Below are 19,456 nucleotides of genomic sequence, written 5' to 3' on the forward strand. Positions count from 1 at the left end.
AATGGGATCCTTTGGAAAGAATTAAACGCAACTTTGAAGATTTGGAGTTTGAGGAAGGTAAGGAGTCTGGTATAAACCTTGAGTTTGATTGTGTTAAATCTTTTACGGATACCGATATTTTTTATGAATTTAGCACTAAATATGAACTTGACTCTGAGATAGTAGCTTCTTTTTGTGGATCATTTGCTACTCATGTTGATCTCCCTAAGGAGAGGTGGTTTAAATATCATCCTCACATTGATGTAAAAGTAGTAGAACCCATTAAAGCTGGAGAAGAAACCATTATTTATAATGTTGATCCAGTCATTCCTACTGCTTATGTTGTGAACCCACCTTTTCCTGTTAGGATAAAAGAACATGCTAAAGCTTTAGGTGTAGTCCGTAAGAGTTATACAAGAACATCTACACCCTCTGAACAAATTAAATTTGAACCTAATGTTGTTATGGTTAAAGATCTCTTGGGCGAAAATATTGATGGGCATATTATTTATTTCTGTGATGAAGCCACTAGAATTGCTAAACCCGATGAAAAAGATAAACATAGACCTATTGTTGGCATGCCTGTTGTTTCTGTTAAAATAGGAGACCATTGTTATCATGGCTTATGTGATTTGGGTGATATTGTGTGTGCAATACCTTTTACTTTATATCAATAAATTATGAATGATATTGCACCTTCTGAAATAGAAGATATTGATGTTACTATTAAGCTTGCTAATAGAGATACTGTCACACCACTTGGGATTGTTAGAGATGCTGAAGTCTTATGCGGGAAAATAAAATACCCTACTGATTTTCTAGTTTTAGATTCCCCACAAGATGACTTTTGTCCCATTATATTTGGTAGACCTTTCTTGAACACTGTTAATGCTAAGATAGATTGTGAGAAAGAAATTGTTAGTGTAAGTTTCGAGGATGTGTCTCATGAGTTTAATTTCTCCCAATTCCATAGACAACCTCGTGATAAAGAATTGCCTAGTAAAGATGAAATTATTGGTCTTGCTTCTATTGTCGTGCCTCCTATTGATCCTTTAGAACATTATTTGCTAGACCATGAAAATGATATGTTTATGAATGAAAAAAACGAAATAGATGAAATATTCTCTAAACAAATGCCTATTTTGAAACACAATTTTCATGTTGAGACTCTTGGAGATCCTCTTCCACCCAAGAGCGATCCCGTGTTTGAGCTTAAACAATTACCTGATACTTTGAAATGTGCTTATCTTGATGAAAAGAAGAGATATCATGTTATTATTAGTGCTAACCTTTTAGAACATGAAGAAAAGAGATTATTGAAAACTCCGAGGAAGCACCGTGCCGCTATTGGATATACTCATGATGATCTTAAGGGCATTAGTCCCACTCTATGTCAGTATAAATTAATATGGAGCCTGATGCTAAACCAGTTGTTCATCATCAATGACGGTTAAATCTAAAAATGAAAGAAGTGGTAAGAAATGAAATATTAAAGCTTCTGGAAGCAGGTATAATATATCCCATAGCTGATAGTATATGGGTAAGCCCTGTTCATTGTGTCCCTATGGAGGTATTACTGTTGTTCCTAATGATAAAAATGAACTTATCTCACAAAGAACTATCATAGGTTATAGAATGGTAATCGATTTTAGAAAATTAAACAAAGCTACTAGGAAAGATCATTATCCTCTACCTTTTATTGATCAAATGCTAGAAAGACTATTAAAACATACACATTTCTGCTTTCTAGATGGATACTCTGGTTTTTCCAAATACCTGTGTCACAAGAGGATCAAGAGAAAACTACTTTTACATGCCCTTTCGGTACTTTTGCTTATAGATGTATGCCTTTTGGTTTATGCAATGCATCTGCTACTTTTCAAAGATGTATGACTGCTATATTCTCTGACTTTTGTGAAAAGATTGTTGAGGTTTTCATGGATGATTTTTTCATATACGAAACTTCTTTTGATGATTGCTTAAGCAACCTTGACCGAGTTTTGTAGAGATGTGAAGAAACTAATCTTGTCTTGAATTGGAAGAAGTGACACTTTATGGTTAATGAAGGTATTATCTTGGGGCATAAAATTTCCGAATAAGGTATTGAAGTTGATAGAGCTAAAGTAGGTGCTATTGAAAAAATGTCGTGTCCTAAAGATATCAAAGGTATAAAAAGCTTCCTTGGTCATGCTGGTTTCTATAGGAGATTTATTAAAAACTTCTCTAAAAATTTTAGGCCTCTTACTAATCTTTTGCAAAAAGATGTTCCATTTGTTTTTGATGATGATTGTTTAGAAGCCTACGAAATACTTAAGAAAGCCTTAATTTCTGCACCTATTGTTCAACCACCTGATTGGAACCTATCCTTTGAAATTATGTGTGATGCTAGTGATTATGTTGTCAGTGTTGTTCTAGGACAAAGAGTTGATAAGAAATTAAATGTCATCCATTATGCTAGTAAAACTCTAGACAATGCCTAAAGAAATTATGCTACTACTGAAAAAGAATTTTTAGCGATTGTGTTTGCTTGTGATAAATTCAGATCTTATATTGTTGATTCTAAAGTAATTGTTCACACCGGCCATGCTGCTATTAAATACCTTATGGAAAATAAAGATGCTAAAAATAGACTCATTAGGTGGGTTCTCTTGCTACAAGAATTTGATTTACATATTACTGATAGGAAAGGAGCTAGAACCCCGTAGTAGATAACATGTCTAGGTTAGAAAATATTCTTGATGACCCACTACCTATTGATGATAGTTTTCCTGATGAACAATTAGTCGTTATAAATGCTTCTCGTAGTACTCCATGGTATGTAGACTATGCTAATTTTATTATTGCTAAATTTATACCACCTAGTTTCACATACCAACAAAAGAAAAGGTTTTTCTATGATTTAAGACATTACTTTGACCCACACCTTTATAAAGGAGTGGATGGTGTTAATAGACAATATGTACCTGAGCATGAACAGGAATAGATCCTATGCAAGTATCACTCAGAGGCTTACGGAGGACACCATGCTGGAGATAAAACTGTGCACAAGGTATTACAATCTGGTTTTTATTGGCCTACTCTCTTCAAAGATGCTTGTAAATTTGTCTTGTCTTATGATGAATGTCAAAGAATTGGAAACATTAGTAGACGTCAGAAAATGTCAATGAATTATTCACTTGTCATTGAACCATTTGATCTTTGGGAATTTGATTATATGGGACCGTTTCCATCCTTTAATGGGTATACTCATATTTTAGTTGCTGTTGATTACGTTACTAAGTGGGTAGAAGCTATCCCAACTAGTAGTGCTGATCATAACACCTCTATTAAAATGCTTAAAGAAGTTATTTTTCCGAGATTTGGAGTCCCTAGATATTTAATGACTGATGGTGGCTCATACTTTATTCATGGTGCTTTCCGTAAATTTCTTGCTAAGTATGATGTTAACCATAGAATTGCATCTTATTATCATCCTCAGTCTACTGAGAATTAAGTAACAGAGAAATAAAACTGATCTTGCAAAAGAGTGTTAACAAATCTAGGAAGAATTGGTCTAAGAAACTTGATGATGCATTATGGACTTATAAAACTGTTTATAAAAATCCCATCGGTATGTCTCCATATAAAATGGTTTATGGAAAAGCATGTCACTTACCTCTTGAATTAGAACACAAAGGTTATTAGGCAATTAAAGAGCTCAACTATGATTCCAACTTGCCGGTGAAAAGAGGTTATTTGACATTAGCTCACTTGATGAATGGAGAACCCAAACCTATGAAAATGCCAAGATGTTTAAAGAAATGGTTAAAAGATGACAATGACAAAAGAATATAAAAGCAGGAATTTAATGTAGGTGACCAAATCTTGTTATACAACTCTTGATTAAGACTTTTTGCAGGAAAACTTCTCTCTAAATGGGAAGGGCCTTACATTATTGAAGAAGTTTATCGTTCCGGTGCCAACAATGCCGAAGGCGGTGAATGGGCAAATAATCAAACATTTTATCTCAGATACTCCCATAAACGTTCAAACTAATATTATCCATACCATAACACTGAAGGAGTACATAAGGGAAACTTTCCAACACGCTCCAGAACTCTAAAAAGGAATGGATATATGATATGGTAAGTAAACCGACTCCAAATTTTTTTCAAAGGCAATTGTACTCCGTTTTGAAATATTTAAAAAATAGCAAAATATGTAGTCCGAATAGCGCACGAGGAGGCAACAAGCCGTGGGAGCGCGCCTCCCGGGCTTGTGGCCATCTCGTGTGTCCTCCGGACTTTGTTTTCCCTCAGATACTTGTTATGCACGGTAAAAATTTATTATATAATCTCCCGAAGGTTTTGACCACCGTATCACGACGATATCCTCTGTTCCTATTTCGAGCTACTTTTCTGACAGATCTAGATCGACATAACGTCTCCAAAAGCCCCCAAGGACAAGTTCTACGAGAAGGTCATCAACCACTACCTTCCGGAGGTGATGCAACACCCTCAATCCATTGAGACATGCAAAACCAAAACTGTGAGTATGAATACAGATTTAAAAGGATGAGTTTGGCTGCAGATTTAAGAATTTCAGAGACTCGTTTATCCTTTTACGATGGTGAGCCTATGCCTTGAAAGACAGAGGACAAGCCTTCCACATCATCAACCTTGTCATCACCATCTTCGAAGAAGGAGACTTGAGTACATGGGTATGGGCACTCCCATTGGCTTGTGACAAGCTTGGGGCATGTGCCCCGGTATCGTATCACTATCACATCTGTACATTTATCGTTTATGTTAGTTCGATCATTTTGGTTATATTTTGATCTAGTAGAATAAAAGTTTTAGTATGATCTACTCTTTTAGTTTTGCTTTGATCTATCTATGTAATCAAGTCCGAGAGTTATATAATAAAGAGTGATTTTGAGTTGAGGGCTTTGCTCTCTTGTTTTGATCTTGGAAAAGAAAATAATATAAAAGAAATAAAAAGATTATATAATAATCTTATGAAAGATGATGACTTCACATATAAGGAGTATGTCACATGAAATTTATTGGAAGTTCACAAACATAGGTTTAGTCATTGTTGCAATTAATAGAAAGTAATAAAAAAATATTTTATATATAAATATACTATCTTGAACCTCTTTTGTTATTGTGAGCATTCATTAAAATATTATATGCTAAAAAGTGAGTTGGACAAGGAAAACAACATAATGTGTTATGTTTTCTTATATCCGAATATAAGTTATATTGTCATGGATCTCCAATATGTTTAAGCTTACTTCTCATCTTATGCTAGCCAAATCTTTTACACCAAGTAGAGATACTACTTATGCATCCAACAACCATTAATCCAGTTTTGTCGTAAGAGTGCTCACAAAATATTATATGCTAAATTATTGTGTTCTTTGATAAAGAAAATGCTTAGCGAATAAAAATCTCCATTATTTTTACAAAATCACACTAACATGAGGAGCAGGTACATCACATGCTAACCTACTTAAATATTCATGATATTGTTAAATATTCATGATATTGTTGCAACGCACTGGCAATTATCTACTTTCTTCTGCGTTCCTAAATATAAGTCTTCCTAAAGACTTTAATATAAACTACACACGGATGAATATTGACGTATTTTAAAATGTAGATTCACTCATTTTGCTCCATATGTAGACTATATTGGAATCTTAAGAAAAAGACTTGTATTTCCGAATGGAGGGGGTAGTACATAAAATACATTAGACGAGCGTGTCTGTTTTTTCAGGCACACCACATTACAACAGACCAGTTAAGAGTTACTCCGGGACGGAGGGAATAGTTGACATCATAGGTTGGTAACACCATTTTTTAACACGCCCATCAAGCTGACTAACAGTCACCGGTAAGATCTATCATCATCTATGGCATATGCGTCACATCACATACTTACATATTACAGTATGCCAGAGGGTATGCCGGATTGGTCACGCACCAGAACGCAGATCGACAATCTCAAACCGCAAATTAGGTTTGAAATGCACGTTGGTGCAGGTTTCATATATTGGACCGCCATCCGTCGTCTCTCGGTGAGTATGGAACCCACTCTCACTGCACTCCCTGAGCACATCCATGCCTCCTGGATCTGTCAACCTGAATATACCATAGCTCCTGGAAGGTTTGCAAACAGCAGAAAGACTTTCAGACTTTATTCTACGATATTGTTAGCCAGGTGATGCCTAGCCAGGTGGCATCACCGCGGGCAATTAGGTATAACAATAAAATGAATGACTCGCCACTGCATGTTAACTTAATTTTAAGCAAGAAAACACATGCCTAGTAGGATCGGTGGGAGCAGCAACAATGGCAACAGCTTCTGGTAGCATGACCTGCATAAAGTTGATAGTTCTATGTAAAAAAAGTGATAACTGCATGAAAGTGTTGGATTATGGATGGGCTTAGGCCCATATAAGACAATAATCCCTGGTTAATCTCTAAGGCCCATGCATGTGTACGGCAAGTGGTGGAAAGTGTGGGAAGTTTAGTACCATACTGCTACAGTAAGAAGAGTAAGACCTCTTTATAAGGGCTGCTCCATCACATGCTATTGGGAGCTTGGAAATAGGAGTTGTACACGCCCGCTCCTCCTCCGCCGCCCGCCTCGCCACGACGCGCGCGCCGCGGGTTGCGAGAATGTTTCGGTTCTATGTATTGTATGTGCTCACATGCTTAGGTATCGGTATGAGATGCATACCGTTTTTGCCATGCTTACTGTTTACTCGTGGATTAGTGTGAGCTCCCCACAGATTGTTACACAAAGCCAGCTATTCTGAGATAAGACTACCGCTGTGTTTGGATGTATGTATTTGACCCTGGAATCGTGAATTGGTGTTGTCTAGACTCCAATACGGCTGTTTGGATGGATGATCACCGCATTGACTCTTGGAAACTTGCCTCAATTCTGATCTCTACTCTCACAATTGCATGCTCTCTCCCTTGTTACCAAGCTAGAGACGGTCCATAATCCTCTCAATTGTCTCGCTCCCGCAAAAGGTGCCGGTTCACTTGCCCCCAACAGAAACGAAGAAAGGGGCAGCACAGAAGAGGGCGGTGACCTCCCACCTCACAACCCCCAGCCGTCTCCCACCGCGCATCCAAATGTGTTGGTTAATTTGGTATTGCATCTCAATGTGTTGGTTAATTTGGTATTGCATCCCAATTCAATTCAGTGGGCTCAATACAGACATCCAAACGAAGCGTACATGTTTTTATCAATGTTGGCTCGCTAGTGCAAACCAGGGAGAACACAACAATCACACTAACTCAGTTAGGTCATGCTTCTGTAAATTTGCATTAACTTGGCTGGTCTACCCTGCTATAAAGTTAGGTGACAACGTTCAACTAAAGCACTGATGCAGCTTAAGCCCGATATGCCTTAGGCCGTGTACCATACAATATGTGATTTTTCCCATCTGAAGATAAAGTATCGGCTCAAAGGCCTAACAAGTGACAGCAAGTCAACCCCTACTCAATAAAGGATAGACCATGTTTGCAGATGACATGGTGCCTTTTGGAGTTAATATTGGTGAACTTGTGATTGTTTCTATTCAGCATTTTGAGAGCGAACTTATTATTTTATACATTTTATGCCTAGCAGCATACAAGCCCCTTAAGTGGTTTGATCATCAGATATGGCACTGTCGTACCAATACCAATAACTCAAAAGTTTCAAATGTGCGTTGTTGCATACAGATTAAAATCATATTTGTTAGCTACTCTAGTGGTTGAAGGATTCGGCAAATATAATTTCTAGCTGAATTTTTTCATGGAGGATGTCCATGGTATATGAGACTAGGATTTTCATAAAAAGAAGCAATATCCTTAATTCATAAACATCAACAAAACTTATTTAGATACCTGATAAGAGAATTGAGTGTGCAAATCGATCGACGATAGAAAGCATGTTTGTGAAGGGTGAGTCTGGAAAAGACAAAGCAAAATGTCAATTGTTGACTTAACTGTTAAATTACAGAAGTTACTGCATCTAAGCACGCTAAGAAAGCATATGCTCAAGTAACAAGTTTTGGTTAAAAAAGATGGATTCCATGCTGCTAAGTTCAGTGTGTTTTCTATAAGAAAAATATTGGTATTAATTGTGCTTTATGTTAATCTTCTTTCACAATCTTCTTTCAAATGTATTAGAATTGACAAACACAATAGTTTTAAATTGGCTGCAGCAATGGCCACAATTGCAGTATATTATTAAGTGGTGGAGGCTGTATTCATGCTTTTATTAACAGTAACAGTGGATATTCAATGGTAACCATTATGAATATATATCTTAAAATATTTATGTTCTTACCTCCCGTGATATATTTTTTTAAATAATGCTAGTTTCAAATCAGAAGACAGGAAAGTCAGATTACACACCCTAACTTGGCACTAAACACTGGATACACTGATATTATAAACCAACAGAAAACTGAATTCGATGAAGTATGGGAATGTTCAGATATCTACATGTATCCACCCTGCAGGGTAAAGTGACTGCTCTGATAATACGGCGTGTATCTCCTCCTCGTTAGAAGCTTGACACTGCATTTGGAAACAGGCAGATTCAGATAGATAAATGGAAGCAAGACACATTAAAGTAAGATGACAAATGATATGTTGAAAGGTAAAATGACAAGTTAAACAACATAATGCCTTTTTTTTTAACCATGCAGTTACTGACATACTGAGTGAGCAGTTCCTTCTTGCTTTGGAATGATCAATGTTGTCACATAATAAGTTCCATCCCTCTGCAAATAAATGTAAAATAAATTAAGACGCAAATGTGAATATAGCAAGACTATCAGTGGTCACATTGGTATCTAATTCTTCTCCCAACTGCACTTACAAATGAAGCACCAAGAATTCCACAGGTCTCTAGATTATTGCTTGTATTCTCCTTTGCAAGTTCCATGAATTCGTCTGTCAATCTCACTGACTGCAAGACACACATACATCAGCAATTTTATCTAAAACTTGAGTGTCTTCACATGCTCCAAGGAAGAGCACACACTCAGAGAAGGGGATTAGAAATGAAAACAGAACGTACTATTTGCATGTCATGCAAATTGCTAGATGCAGAAGACTGCCCAAATGAAGGTGTTGATTGATCATCCACGTATTCAGTATCATGACTAAAAGGAACATCGCCAAAGCTAGAAAGGTCTTCTATCCAAGAAACTATAGGAGACGGAAAGTGGTGCTTCACAGGGTAGGCGCCGATATCGCGATCCATTGTTGTTGGTAGATTAGCTTGGTAGTGGGTGATCTTTTTAGCATCTGCAGTATGTAGATACATCGTTTCACCACGTGTTGAACGCGTCCTGCATTTTCTGGTAGTGTTTTCAGATCTGCATGAGCATCACATGTCAAAATGTTATGAACTCATAATTGTAGCAGAACTACAGTCGAGATAAAGAAAAATAAGAGACTAGCTGGTATGGTATACCTCCTGCAACTCATGGCTGGGGGCGCTCAGTGGGGCCTAATTCCAACCTAGAAATCAAGAATTGTCAAACAATTAGGAACAGAGAAAAGAGTGGCAGCATTTTACTCATTTATTTTAAAATGTAGCAGCTTCAGGAGATCTCAACAGCAGCAGCACGTGGCGTTAAGCATCAGGTAGTCAAACTAAACAGATTTGCTTTTTTCAATCCTAATAAAGAATGATCAACATCATCTAAAACACATAAAGTAGTGCTGCCATAGACCATGAACCCAGTCACATGCACCACTGATCAAAGCCTCAAACTCACGATCAATGGGGTAACAGTAGTGGCCGTGGCCACATATTGCTTTAGAAGAACAAAAATGTAACCATCTACTCCCTCCGTCCCGAATTATTTGTCGCAGAAATGGATGTATCTATAACTAAAAATATGTCTAGGTACATCCATTTTACATGACAAGTAATTCCGGGCGGAGGGAGTACATAATAATTAGTCTGATTAAGGATCAGCTCAGCTCGACATACTCCCTCCATTGACAAATACTCCCGCCATCCCGAATTACTTGTCGCAGAAATGGATAGAAATGGACTTAACTAAAAATATGTCTACATACATCCATTTATGTGACAAGTAATTTCAGGCGGAGGAAGTATAAGATATTCTAACTATTTTCTGAACCGAATGTATATAGACACGTTTTAGTGTGTATGTTCACTCATTTCAGTCAGTATGCAGTTCATATTGAAATATCAAAAGACCAAAACATCTTACACTATTTGTGAACAACGGAGGGAGTACCAGCAACCACCGAACTACCAAACATGTACGAAGACAAGCCACCACGTTGTTAGCAAAAAGAAAATTAAAAAAGGACAAGCTACCACCTCGCCGAAGGAGACTATCCTTATCTTCCCCCGGCCGGGGCCGGGAAATCTACTAATCTCTCTGTCCAAGAATTTCGTGGGCCGCCTGCCACCCAGCTAGGGCAAAGCAGCGGCGAACGCACGGAGAAGGGATGGGAGGTCGGGGAAGAGGGAAAGGGCGCTCACCGGGTGTAGTCTGGACTGGAGGAGTTTTGCTGGAGCCGAGAGGGGAAGCCGAGGGGGGAGAGGGGAGGGGAAAGGCGAGCAAACGATGGGCGCGTGATGCTGATGCTCTTGTGTTGTCCGACGCGACGCGAATCGAAAGCCGCAGCCGGTTTCAGAACGAGATTGCGTACACACACACATCGCCGTCAGAGGGGCCGTGCATGCCATACACATCATCGCCCGTCGCACGGAAAAGAAAAACGAGACATGATTTTGAGATAAGGACGACAAGTCCGAGGCCCGGAAGGTGCCGACGGGAAGCAAAAATGCATCAAAGGGAGAGCGCCGTGGCTGGCGGCGCCGCGGTGCGTTGGGACTCCGTGTCCCGTGTCTGCGTGTCGGCTCGTGTCGACGCGTGCGACGGTGCCGACCTGCCTGTGCCTGACGCAGCGTGGGACGGAGAGGGTGGACAGTTTGCTGGCGTGCGACGGTGCCGACCTGCGTGTGCCGGGCGCAGCGCGGGACGGAGAGGGTGGACAGTTTGTTGGGGAATCGGGAGGCGTCACGTTTGCGCGCTTGTGATCCGCAGGAAAGTTTCAGCTGACACCGCCGTTGATCTCAGATCCAACGCATCTAAAAGGCTGCTGTACCTGCACGCAATTCATAAACTTCTGAGGGGCTTCTTTGCAAAATGTTCTAGAGCCACACCTGGGAGACGTTGGATTGCATCTCAGGCGCGGGAGCGTGTGTCGGTACAAACCAGTTCTGCTACCTTTTAGTGTCAGGAAACGTGAAATCATGCACCATATCATTGAGCAGGACTTCACCTGATCTTGCTTACAGAGCTCAGTGTGATAGTTTCACACGCTATAAATTTATAAAATATAGGAGTCATATCCATCAATCATCTTTCAGTAGAGCAGCACACGCAGCCTTGTGCAAATCTCTTACGGTAGCATATTACATAACTAAGAAACCATGTATCCGCAAGTACAACATCCACACGGTCATTTAGAATGTTTACCAATCAACCGGTTGCTTTAACCCCTACATCATCAAAAAGCACCAACCACTTTAACGCGTCTATTTTACATGCCATCCCATCTACTATTCCTTGCTAAGGTGCATGCTAGTGACTAGCCATCTTTCCGGTTACAGAATCATCTGCGGCGTTTGACAAACAATAATTCAGAATCCTTTTACAGTGCCTGATTATATCCTGCTCCCTGCAAGGGAAGATGCAGTCAAATTTTCCAACACTTCTCAATCGACAACAGCAGACATGAAACATGCAGTGCAATCTCCTCCTTAACCCAGTGGAATAGATTATGATATCGCTCCATGATGAAGCAATAGTTATGTCTCGGTGTCCATTGATCCAGTGAAGAAAAAAAAAGGAAGAATTAACATTTGCGATCAAGAAGTCTACATTTAAGTGTCCAAATGGTTCGCATGCTGCTGACCATATGTAGAAGCTATGTATTCGTCACTCAAAAGTCTATTTAATAATTGTATAAATTCTGAAACATGTAAAATGATGTTGTCCTGTTGTTCACCTTATGCAGGATGAATGATATAGGTGCACTGTTGACAAATGCATAAAGCTCAGTGAGAACTGCAGCAATCAAAAATTCAGCACAGTGCAATGCATTTTCCAAGGAGAAAGAACTGGTTATATATTACTCACTCTGTATCAAAATATAAGGCGTTTTAACACTGACTGTCAAAAAATGTCTTATATTTTGATACAGAGGGAGTATTTACAAGTACAGACTAATGAGAATGGGGTGCCACCCCACGTTATAAGTTTGAATAACTATGTGCTGACTTACCATCATGACAGTTTAGCCAGGAGTTTTTCCACCATGCTTTTTTGTTGTAAGCGACTATAAGATTCTGATTCTTTTATTGCGCTTGATACAACAATGACATTACTTGGCGAAGGAGCATTCACCTACAGGACATAAATAGGGTATATAAGCAATTAACAAGCACAACATGCATTAATAATTTACAAGTCTTCAAAAGAGAAAGAAAAACACGATTATATTAGAAGCATACCCATACTCGACCATTCAGTCCAACAGCTATCTCAAATGATAGTTTTTTCCCAAGGGCCTCTAGAAGTGGACATGTTGGGGAACTTAAAAGCCTACAAGTAATCAACATAATAAATATATGAAGGAGAATAGTAATACTAGCACATTACTGAAAGATTATGGCATGCATTCATCTCACATTCTTGCCAGGCCAGTTGATGTTTCAAACGTATAACCACTTTTCAGTTGACCAAATTCAGCAGCTTTTCCACTTGCTGTAAAAGATAGTCCATATCATTATATTTTGGATAGCAGTACAAGGAAACAAATATGCAACAGTTTGGCCCAAAACACTGTACTCCAAGATCTTACAGCCATATGAGCCAAGATTCCCAACATGATGTATTTTTTAACTTCTAATTTTGAAACTCATAGAAATACTGAATTATGAAATTAGCAAGTTACCATCCATGCATGAAAGCTCTGGATTCATAATGCTATTTGCTTTCACCATTCTGGCATATATTAATGTACCAATCTGCATGAGAAAACACACAGTAAGTATTTATAATAAGCATGCATCAAGCTCAAGGAAGGAAACTGAATATTAGGCACAGAAACTGCAACCTTTCGGAATCATTACAAGCTGAGATCATATTTTTAAGGCATATACTCCCAACTTAAGTATAACACCCGCGTCCAGTATTTGACAAATTGTTACAACACAAACATCATTGAGTGCATGTAATGAATCTGAAACTACATAACGGGGCGGCTATTTCAATGTAACGACTGAGGACGGATCGGAATCAACAAACAAGTGAAATTGACCAAAAAATGACAAAAATGCATCACAAACAAAAACAGCTCAACACTTTTCGAAATTTAATTATCAAACCCTATATTTTGCATAAAAACAATCATTTAAAAACGTATGCGCTCCATACAAGATAAACAAAAAACTAAAAATTGCACCATGTAAGATTTCAGTATCTACTAAGATACATAATAATTTGATCCAATCAATGAATTCATGTTAATTTTATAAGAAAAAACATATGATATGCCAAATAGCTACTCAAAGAAAAATAATTTGACTGCAGCGCCTTCCCTGCCATCATTTTTAGACTCCTAAAAAATCACATACGTGCCATGCCATGCGACCACCACGAGATCTGCATGGAGCCTCGCCACATGACCACAACGGAACCTGCGTCGGATGTGCGGTCCACATCTGTGGCTCCCAGGTGGTGAACAGTCTGCAGGGAGCCCCACGCATGCTGCCGTCTGTCATCAGTTGTCACCAAGTTCGGAGGCGTGCAGTATGATGGGCCTGTTCCACGGCCAGGTGGGCGGCTACTGGTACCACAGCACTTTGGACCTTGGCAGCATACTTCAACGAGAAGGAAGGTGTACTCGGAACCAGAGGACAATGCACGGAAAGACGATTTCATAAGCATGTCCATGCATATGTTCGCTTTGTTTTATCTCAGTCAACACTAAAGGAAAAAAATAGACTACGAAAATGAGCCCAAGTAATACTAAAGAAAAAGAACTAGGATTTTGGATATTGCATTTCAATAGGGTAGATACAAAACTAATAGCGACTAGAAGTTAAAATGTTGCATTTCCATGTTGTATGCACTTCATTGGGTTTTCGCTGTTTAGACCCCGGGCCCGGATGATATACTATAAATGCTTCAATGCACTTGAACCCGCAGCCATGACCGTCATCCCCATACGAATCAAGAAGGTTACGGTGATGGCGGCGATGCTCAGTCCATATTGAGGCTGAGGTGGCGCGAATGGCCAACTGGCAAAGGCCATGGCGAGCTAGAGCATCAACAATTGCATGGACCGCATAAAAGCTGCCTTAGCGACGGATTCAAACGCCGGCGACTGTGCGAGCGTCGAAGGCGAAGGAAGATGGGGAGCACGAGCACGTCAGTGGAACTTACAAAACTGATGGTTTTCTGCTGTTACGACCCGTTTTCGTTGCCATGGTGCAGCATTTTCTTCCACAATTTTGCTACCATGCCAACATTTTTCTATCATGGCATCCCGTTTCATTAGTGTATCCCCGTTGCAATGCACGGGCATTTTCCTAGTAACTAATAAAAATGGTTCCTTCTTTGATGGCCAATAAAGGCAGAACAGCACTGTGCGCTTCACACAAAATAACCTATAATTGGAAGGAAAGGTTCTACAACCATTAATGACTCAATATCATACCTCAAACTTTGGTATGTTCCTCCTTGTACCACCTTCAAATGAAAGAACTGGTAAAAAGGCCAAATTAGGCCCCTTTATGTCCACCAAGAAGTTCTGGAATAACCAAATCCAACTCAGCAGAAGGGAAAGAATCCATAAGAACACATCATACGCATGCAGAATAAATTAATTAAAGTAACATTTAAAATTATGCTTCTGGTCATCGCCCTATGGTAAAATTCGCGAATGCTCATTTTGACTTTAGATACACTCCCTCCGTTCCTAAATAGAAGTCTTTTTAGAGATTCCAATATAGACTACATACGGAGCAAAATGAGTGAATCTACACTCTAAAATATGTCTATATACATCCGCATGTAGTTCATATTGAAATCTCTAGAAAGACTCATATTTAGAAACGGAGGGAGTATATTTCAATTGTAATAACAGGGAGGATGTCATCAGATCTATAATAAGATGGTTATAAAAGCGATCATAAGACTAGAAATCGAGCTGGAAGTACTTCTAAAGGCAAATGTATACTTACATCTGGTTTGGTGTCAACTACAATACCAAGAACCGTATCTTCTACAGAAGGTACATACTGCCAAAAAAACAAGCATTGTATGAATAGGCAGTCATTGAATACTGAAAAAGCATACTATGCACAATCTCATATACTCCCTTACAGAGGGAGACAAGGTAATGTTTGGAGTTTATCAAACTGATTAACTGTGTTTGGAAAAGCTGAAGAGAAATCAACATGCTCAAGCAATGAAGAGTTGAAACTTGATCCAAAACAAAGGCCGGAACAATACATATACACTGCATACTTGAAAGGTAACTATGAGTCCATGACAATTCCAAATGAATGTTAGTGTGCATCAGTGCTGGAAGTTGCATAGCATTGTATTAACATGACCTGGTCCACAATAGTGGCACTTAGGCTTCCACATTAGTTTAGTGATATTGGTAGCAAGGGTCACAACATAGGAAGATCAGCATAAATTTCCTTCAGTCAAACCATGAGCATGAAGTGTGAGAAAAAATAGTTGCATGAAAAAACAGCATATGGTGGCTACAACGGTTTCTTTCAAGCAGAGATAAAATTCACAGATACAATATCCTACATAGGGACAATTTCTATAGTGTGAAAAAGCATCTATGAGCGCAAACCAGAGGACTCACCCTCTTCTGGGAGTTCTCCACCCAGTACTTGTTGGGCTTGGACAGTCGAAGCCTCCCAGCACTAGTTGCCTGGATAGTGTCACAATCCTGCGAGCCCCCCGAATGAACCGTAAGCCTCGTTACCCAAAATGAACCCCATTAAAACCCTAATCCCTAAACCTCGGACGGGGCAGCCGATTCCCACTTTACAACACGGGATGTTTTACCTGGCGCAGACCGGCGCCGAGCTTGATGGTCTGGTTGGTCATGTCGGCGAGGTCCAGGATGACGTCGCCGGGGACCTGAGCGTCGACGGCGAGGGGAGGCGAGGCGAGGGGGTTAGTCGAAATCCGCGGAGGTAGCGAGCTAGATGCTGGGATATCCAAGGGAAGGATGGAGGATTTACCACATAGCTGTCGACGAGAGCGGAGCGCTGCGGCTTCCTCGACTCCATTGCTCAGGGACGGCGGGCTGGCGGCGTGACGGCGTCGACGCTGGAGTAGGGTGGTGTTGTCTGCGCGGCGCGGCTGCGCTTCTTCGTTCCGATGCGCCTGCCTTCAGGAGTAGATGGGCCTGGGCCTCGAAAACAATGGCGCCGTGTTTGGTTTGGTGTCATTGGACCGAACTGTGAGGCCCCTTCCTTGTCAAGTGGTGGTATTAACTATGTCAAATTCACCTAAAAAAAACTATCTCAAAGGGAAAAGCTTACCTTCGGCCGACCGATCTCGCACGCGCATCCGCCGGCTCCGTGTCCGTCGGATCGCTTGTTGACCAGACAGACGAGAACGGCCTCGCTTTCCGTGTCACGCACGTTCATTTTTTGAAACAGAGCTATTGTTTCAGGATAAGCAGTCGTGCAGCTGGCCTCCGTTGACTCATGTCTCTGGGAGGGCGACGCTTCTGGATTTGGGAGGGCGGCGGCGTTCGGCGACCGGGGCATATCCAGCGCGGTGGCGACGATGATGGGTTCGGCGGTGGCCGACGTCGACTCCAGCAGGTATGGATCGGAGACCCACCCCCGCATTTCTGGGCGACCACCGTCCTGGCACCACCAACACTAGACACAACCACATCACAACGCCTTACGTCCACGCACACTCCAAGTTTCTACAACAACAATGTTGTTGCGGAACGGCGGCAGTGAAGACTGCACGACGCGGTCGGAGATGTTGTTGCAAGGGTCTTGTTACAGAAAATTAGGCGCATCATGAGATGTCTTTTAAATTTTTGCAACAAGGGTCTTGCTGCAGAAAATTAGAGAATAAGAGTTTTTGCAACAGGGGACTTGTTGCAGAAAATTAGAGAAAACGGGTTTTCGCAACAAAGCTCTTGTTGCGGGAAATTAGATATGAGAAAGTTTCGCGACAAAGCTTTTGTTGCAAGAAATTAGAGAAGATGAGGTTTCGCAACTAGAGTAGCTCCTACACGCCGGCGGCGGGCATATTTTGTGGTGGCTTGGTGGCGGCGCCACGCGGGGCGTAGCTCAGTCGGGGTCGGGTTAAGACTGTCTTATTTCTGCAACAGAGCGTTTGTTGCGGGAAATAACGAATGGGCATGCGGGGCGCAGACACCGGATGAGACGACTATCAGTTCGGGTATCCAACGGCCATCGAGACGACGGATAAAATCTAAACATCAGTTGGCGGACACGTAGCAGCGCCCTCCCCTATCTCAAAAGGTGCTAAAAAACTATCTCAAAATAACTCAAAAGAAAAAAAAACATCTCAAATTCAAAAATAAAAGAAAAAAATGGTGGTATTAACAATCCGGCAACACTGGAGGGTCTTGCCGCAAGACAGCAAGAGAAGCACTAGCCCTTGCGGAAGATCTTTATATCCAGCGGATACACATCGCATTAAAACACTCTTCAGCTTTCAGTTCATGTAGTTTTGTCCATGAGCTTAGAAACACTAATTTTGCTCTTAGTCTAGGGTTTGATTGACATGTCTGATTTGGCCAGCCCTATGGTCATGTACTTGTCCATGTAAACATTATTTCTCAATGAATAAAGCTTTACGAATTTGCCTACAAAAATGAATGACCACACACATGGGCCAGAAGACGAAAACTAGGTACACATATACAGATAGTTCCGAGATGACCATGACAATTTACTTAGGAATTAAAAATAATGCATTTATTGAACTCATGCTTCAACCAGTTACTTCAAAAGTCTGAACTGATGAAAAAAGAAGGCCTATGGAAATGCTAACAAGGGAATTTAGCAATTTCCTCTTTTCTGGACAAGTTAGTAAGAATGATATTTCTGGGTAAAGTCTTGGTATGTAATTTGAACTGAGTACAAAACTTTTTATGAAACAATCTTCCAAACAAGCCCTAGAGGTGAAGAGAATAAGTGTCCATATGGTTTTTATAATTACAATGCTACCTCTTACCCAAGTTAAAAGAAACTGTCAACATTTAACCTCAATATGTCACTGAGACTGCTTACTTATGAACTCCTATGCTGAAATTTCACCAACCTAAGCTCACCGCTGTGTGACAGTCTAGCTAATTTTGCTCGTACCAAAGGTAGAACCATGACTTGGTTGAGTTCTGGTCCTGAGGAAACTGTCCAGCTAGCTGCTGATGATTGTAATTCTATGAGTTGAGTAATACAAGTTATTCACCCACAAAAAAACTAAGCTCACCACTGTGTGGAGAACTAGATGTACTAACATACGGGATTCACATGGAAAATGTCACCACATACAGGAATACAACAAAGCCTTTAGTCCCAAACAAGTTGGGGTAGGCTAGAGGTGAAACCCATAAGATCTCGCAACCAACTTATGGCTCTGGCACATGGATAGCAAGCTTCCACGCACCCCTGTCCATAGCTAGCTCTTTGGCGATACTCCAATCTTTCAGGTCTCTCTTAACGGACTCCTCCCATGTCAAATTCGGTCTACCCCGCCCTCTCTTGACATTCTCCACATGCTTTAGCCGTCCGCTATGCACTAGAGCTTATGAAGGCCTGCGTTGAATATGCCCAAACCATCTCAGACGATGTTGGACAAGCTTATCTTCAATTGGTGCTACCCCAACTCTATCTCGTATATCATCATTCCGGACTCGATCCTTCCTCATGTGGCCACACATTCATCTTAACATATGCATATCCGCTGTCGTGGTTCTAAGTCTGACAGTAGAATGGGGGGTAGGTATGAGGAGGCAAGATCCTAGCTACGGTGAAGTTGTGCACGCAAGATTTACGAGTTCAGGCCCTTCTCAGAGGAAGTAACAACCCTACGTCTCGGTGCCCGGAGGCTTGGTCGATTGGATTATGCGTGAAGTTACAGGGGGTGCGAACCCTTGTCCCAGAGGAGGGGGTGGCTTATATAGAGTGCGCCAGGACCCCGGCCATCCCCCGTTACACAGGGTTCGATGTACATAAAGAGAGGACATTACTGGTAACGCGAGCATTAAAGTGATATAAATGACCCTTAAGTCTACGGAGTGAATGTCCGACCATTGCGATCCAAAGTGACCCTGGATCTTCTATACTCTGAGTGGTTCCTGATGTGGTCGAATGATTATATATTGGTTGAATGGAATTG

At 40.7% G+C, this 19,456-nt stretch overlaps 2 protein-coding genes across 6 annotated transcripts; both read right to left on the reverse strand.

Annotated features, from left to right (window-relative positions):
* Positions 1-5,654: 5,654 nt before the first annotated feature.
* On the reverse strand, positions 5,655-10,729 carry LOC125544319 (AMSH-like ubiquitin thioesterase 2). Of its 4 annotated transcripts, XM_048707959.1 has the most exons (10): positions 10,501-10,729; positions 10,223-10,263; positions 9,451-9,497; positions 9,052-9,352; positions 8,851-8,940; positions 8,690-8,752; positions 8,472-8,546; positions 7,869-7,931; positions 6,288-6,340; positions 5,655-6,122 (listed from the first exon to the last, which is right to left on the reverse strand). In XM_048707959.1, exons 3-10 carry the CDS (start codon positions 9,462-9,464, stop codon positions 5,939-5,941), a joined length of 843 nt encoding a protein of 280 aa, XP_048563916.1. In that variant the 5' UTR covers positions 9,465-9,497; positions 10,223-10,263; positions 10,501-10,729; the 3' UTR covers positions 5,655-5,938. The 4 variants fall into 4 exon arrangements, with proteins under 4 accessions (XP_048563916.1, XP_048563914.1, XP_048563913.1 ...); XM_048707957.1 differs by lacking the exon at positions 10,223-10,263 and having other exon boundaries at positions 10,336-10,729; XM_048707956.1 differs by lacking the exon at positions 10,223-10,263 and having other exon boundaries at positions 10,501-10,722.
* A 605-nt stretch (positions 10,730-11,334) lies between these two features.
* Positions 11,335-16,503, reverse strand: LOC125544320 (putative exosome complex component rrp40). Of its 2 annotated transcripts, XR_007299408.1 has the most exons (11): positions 16,303-16,503; positions 16,124-16,198; positions 15,918-16,004; positions 15,277-15,333; positions 14,751-14,843; positions 12,984-13,056; positions 12,718-12,793; positions 12,541-12,631; positions 12,312-12,433; positions 12,036-12,094; positions 11,335-11,705 (listed from the first exon to the last, which is right to left on the reverse strand). XR_007299408.1 is itself a non-coding variant. In XM_048707960.1 (10 exons), the coding sequence occupies exons 1-9, from the start codon at positions 16,348-16,350 to the stop codon at positions 12,314-12,316; spliced, it is 720 nt and encodes a 239-aa protein (XP_048563917.1). In that variant the 5' UTR covers positions 16,351-16,503; the 3' UTR covers positions 11,335-11,705; positions 12,312-12,313. The 2 variants fall into 2 exon arrangements, 1 of the variants encoding a protein (XP_048563917.1); XM_048707960.1 differs by lacking the exon at positions 12,036-12,094.
* Between the last annotated feature and the right edge of the window lie 2,953 nt (positions 16,504-19,456).

Source organism: Triticum urartu, chromosome 3 (assembly GCF_003073215.2).
Source record: "Triticum urartu cultivar G1812 chromosome 3, Tu2.1, whole genome shotgun sequence".
NCBI classification, from domain to species: domain Eukaryota; kingdom Viridiplantae; phylum Streptophyta; class Magnoliopsida; order Poales; family Poaceae; genus Triticum; species Triticum urartu.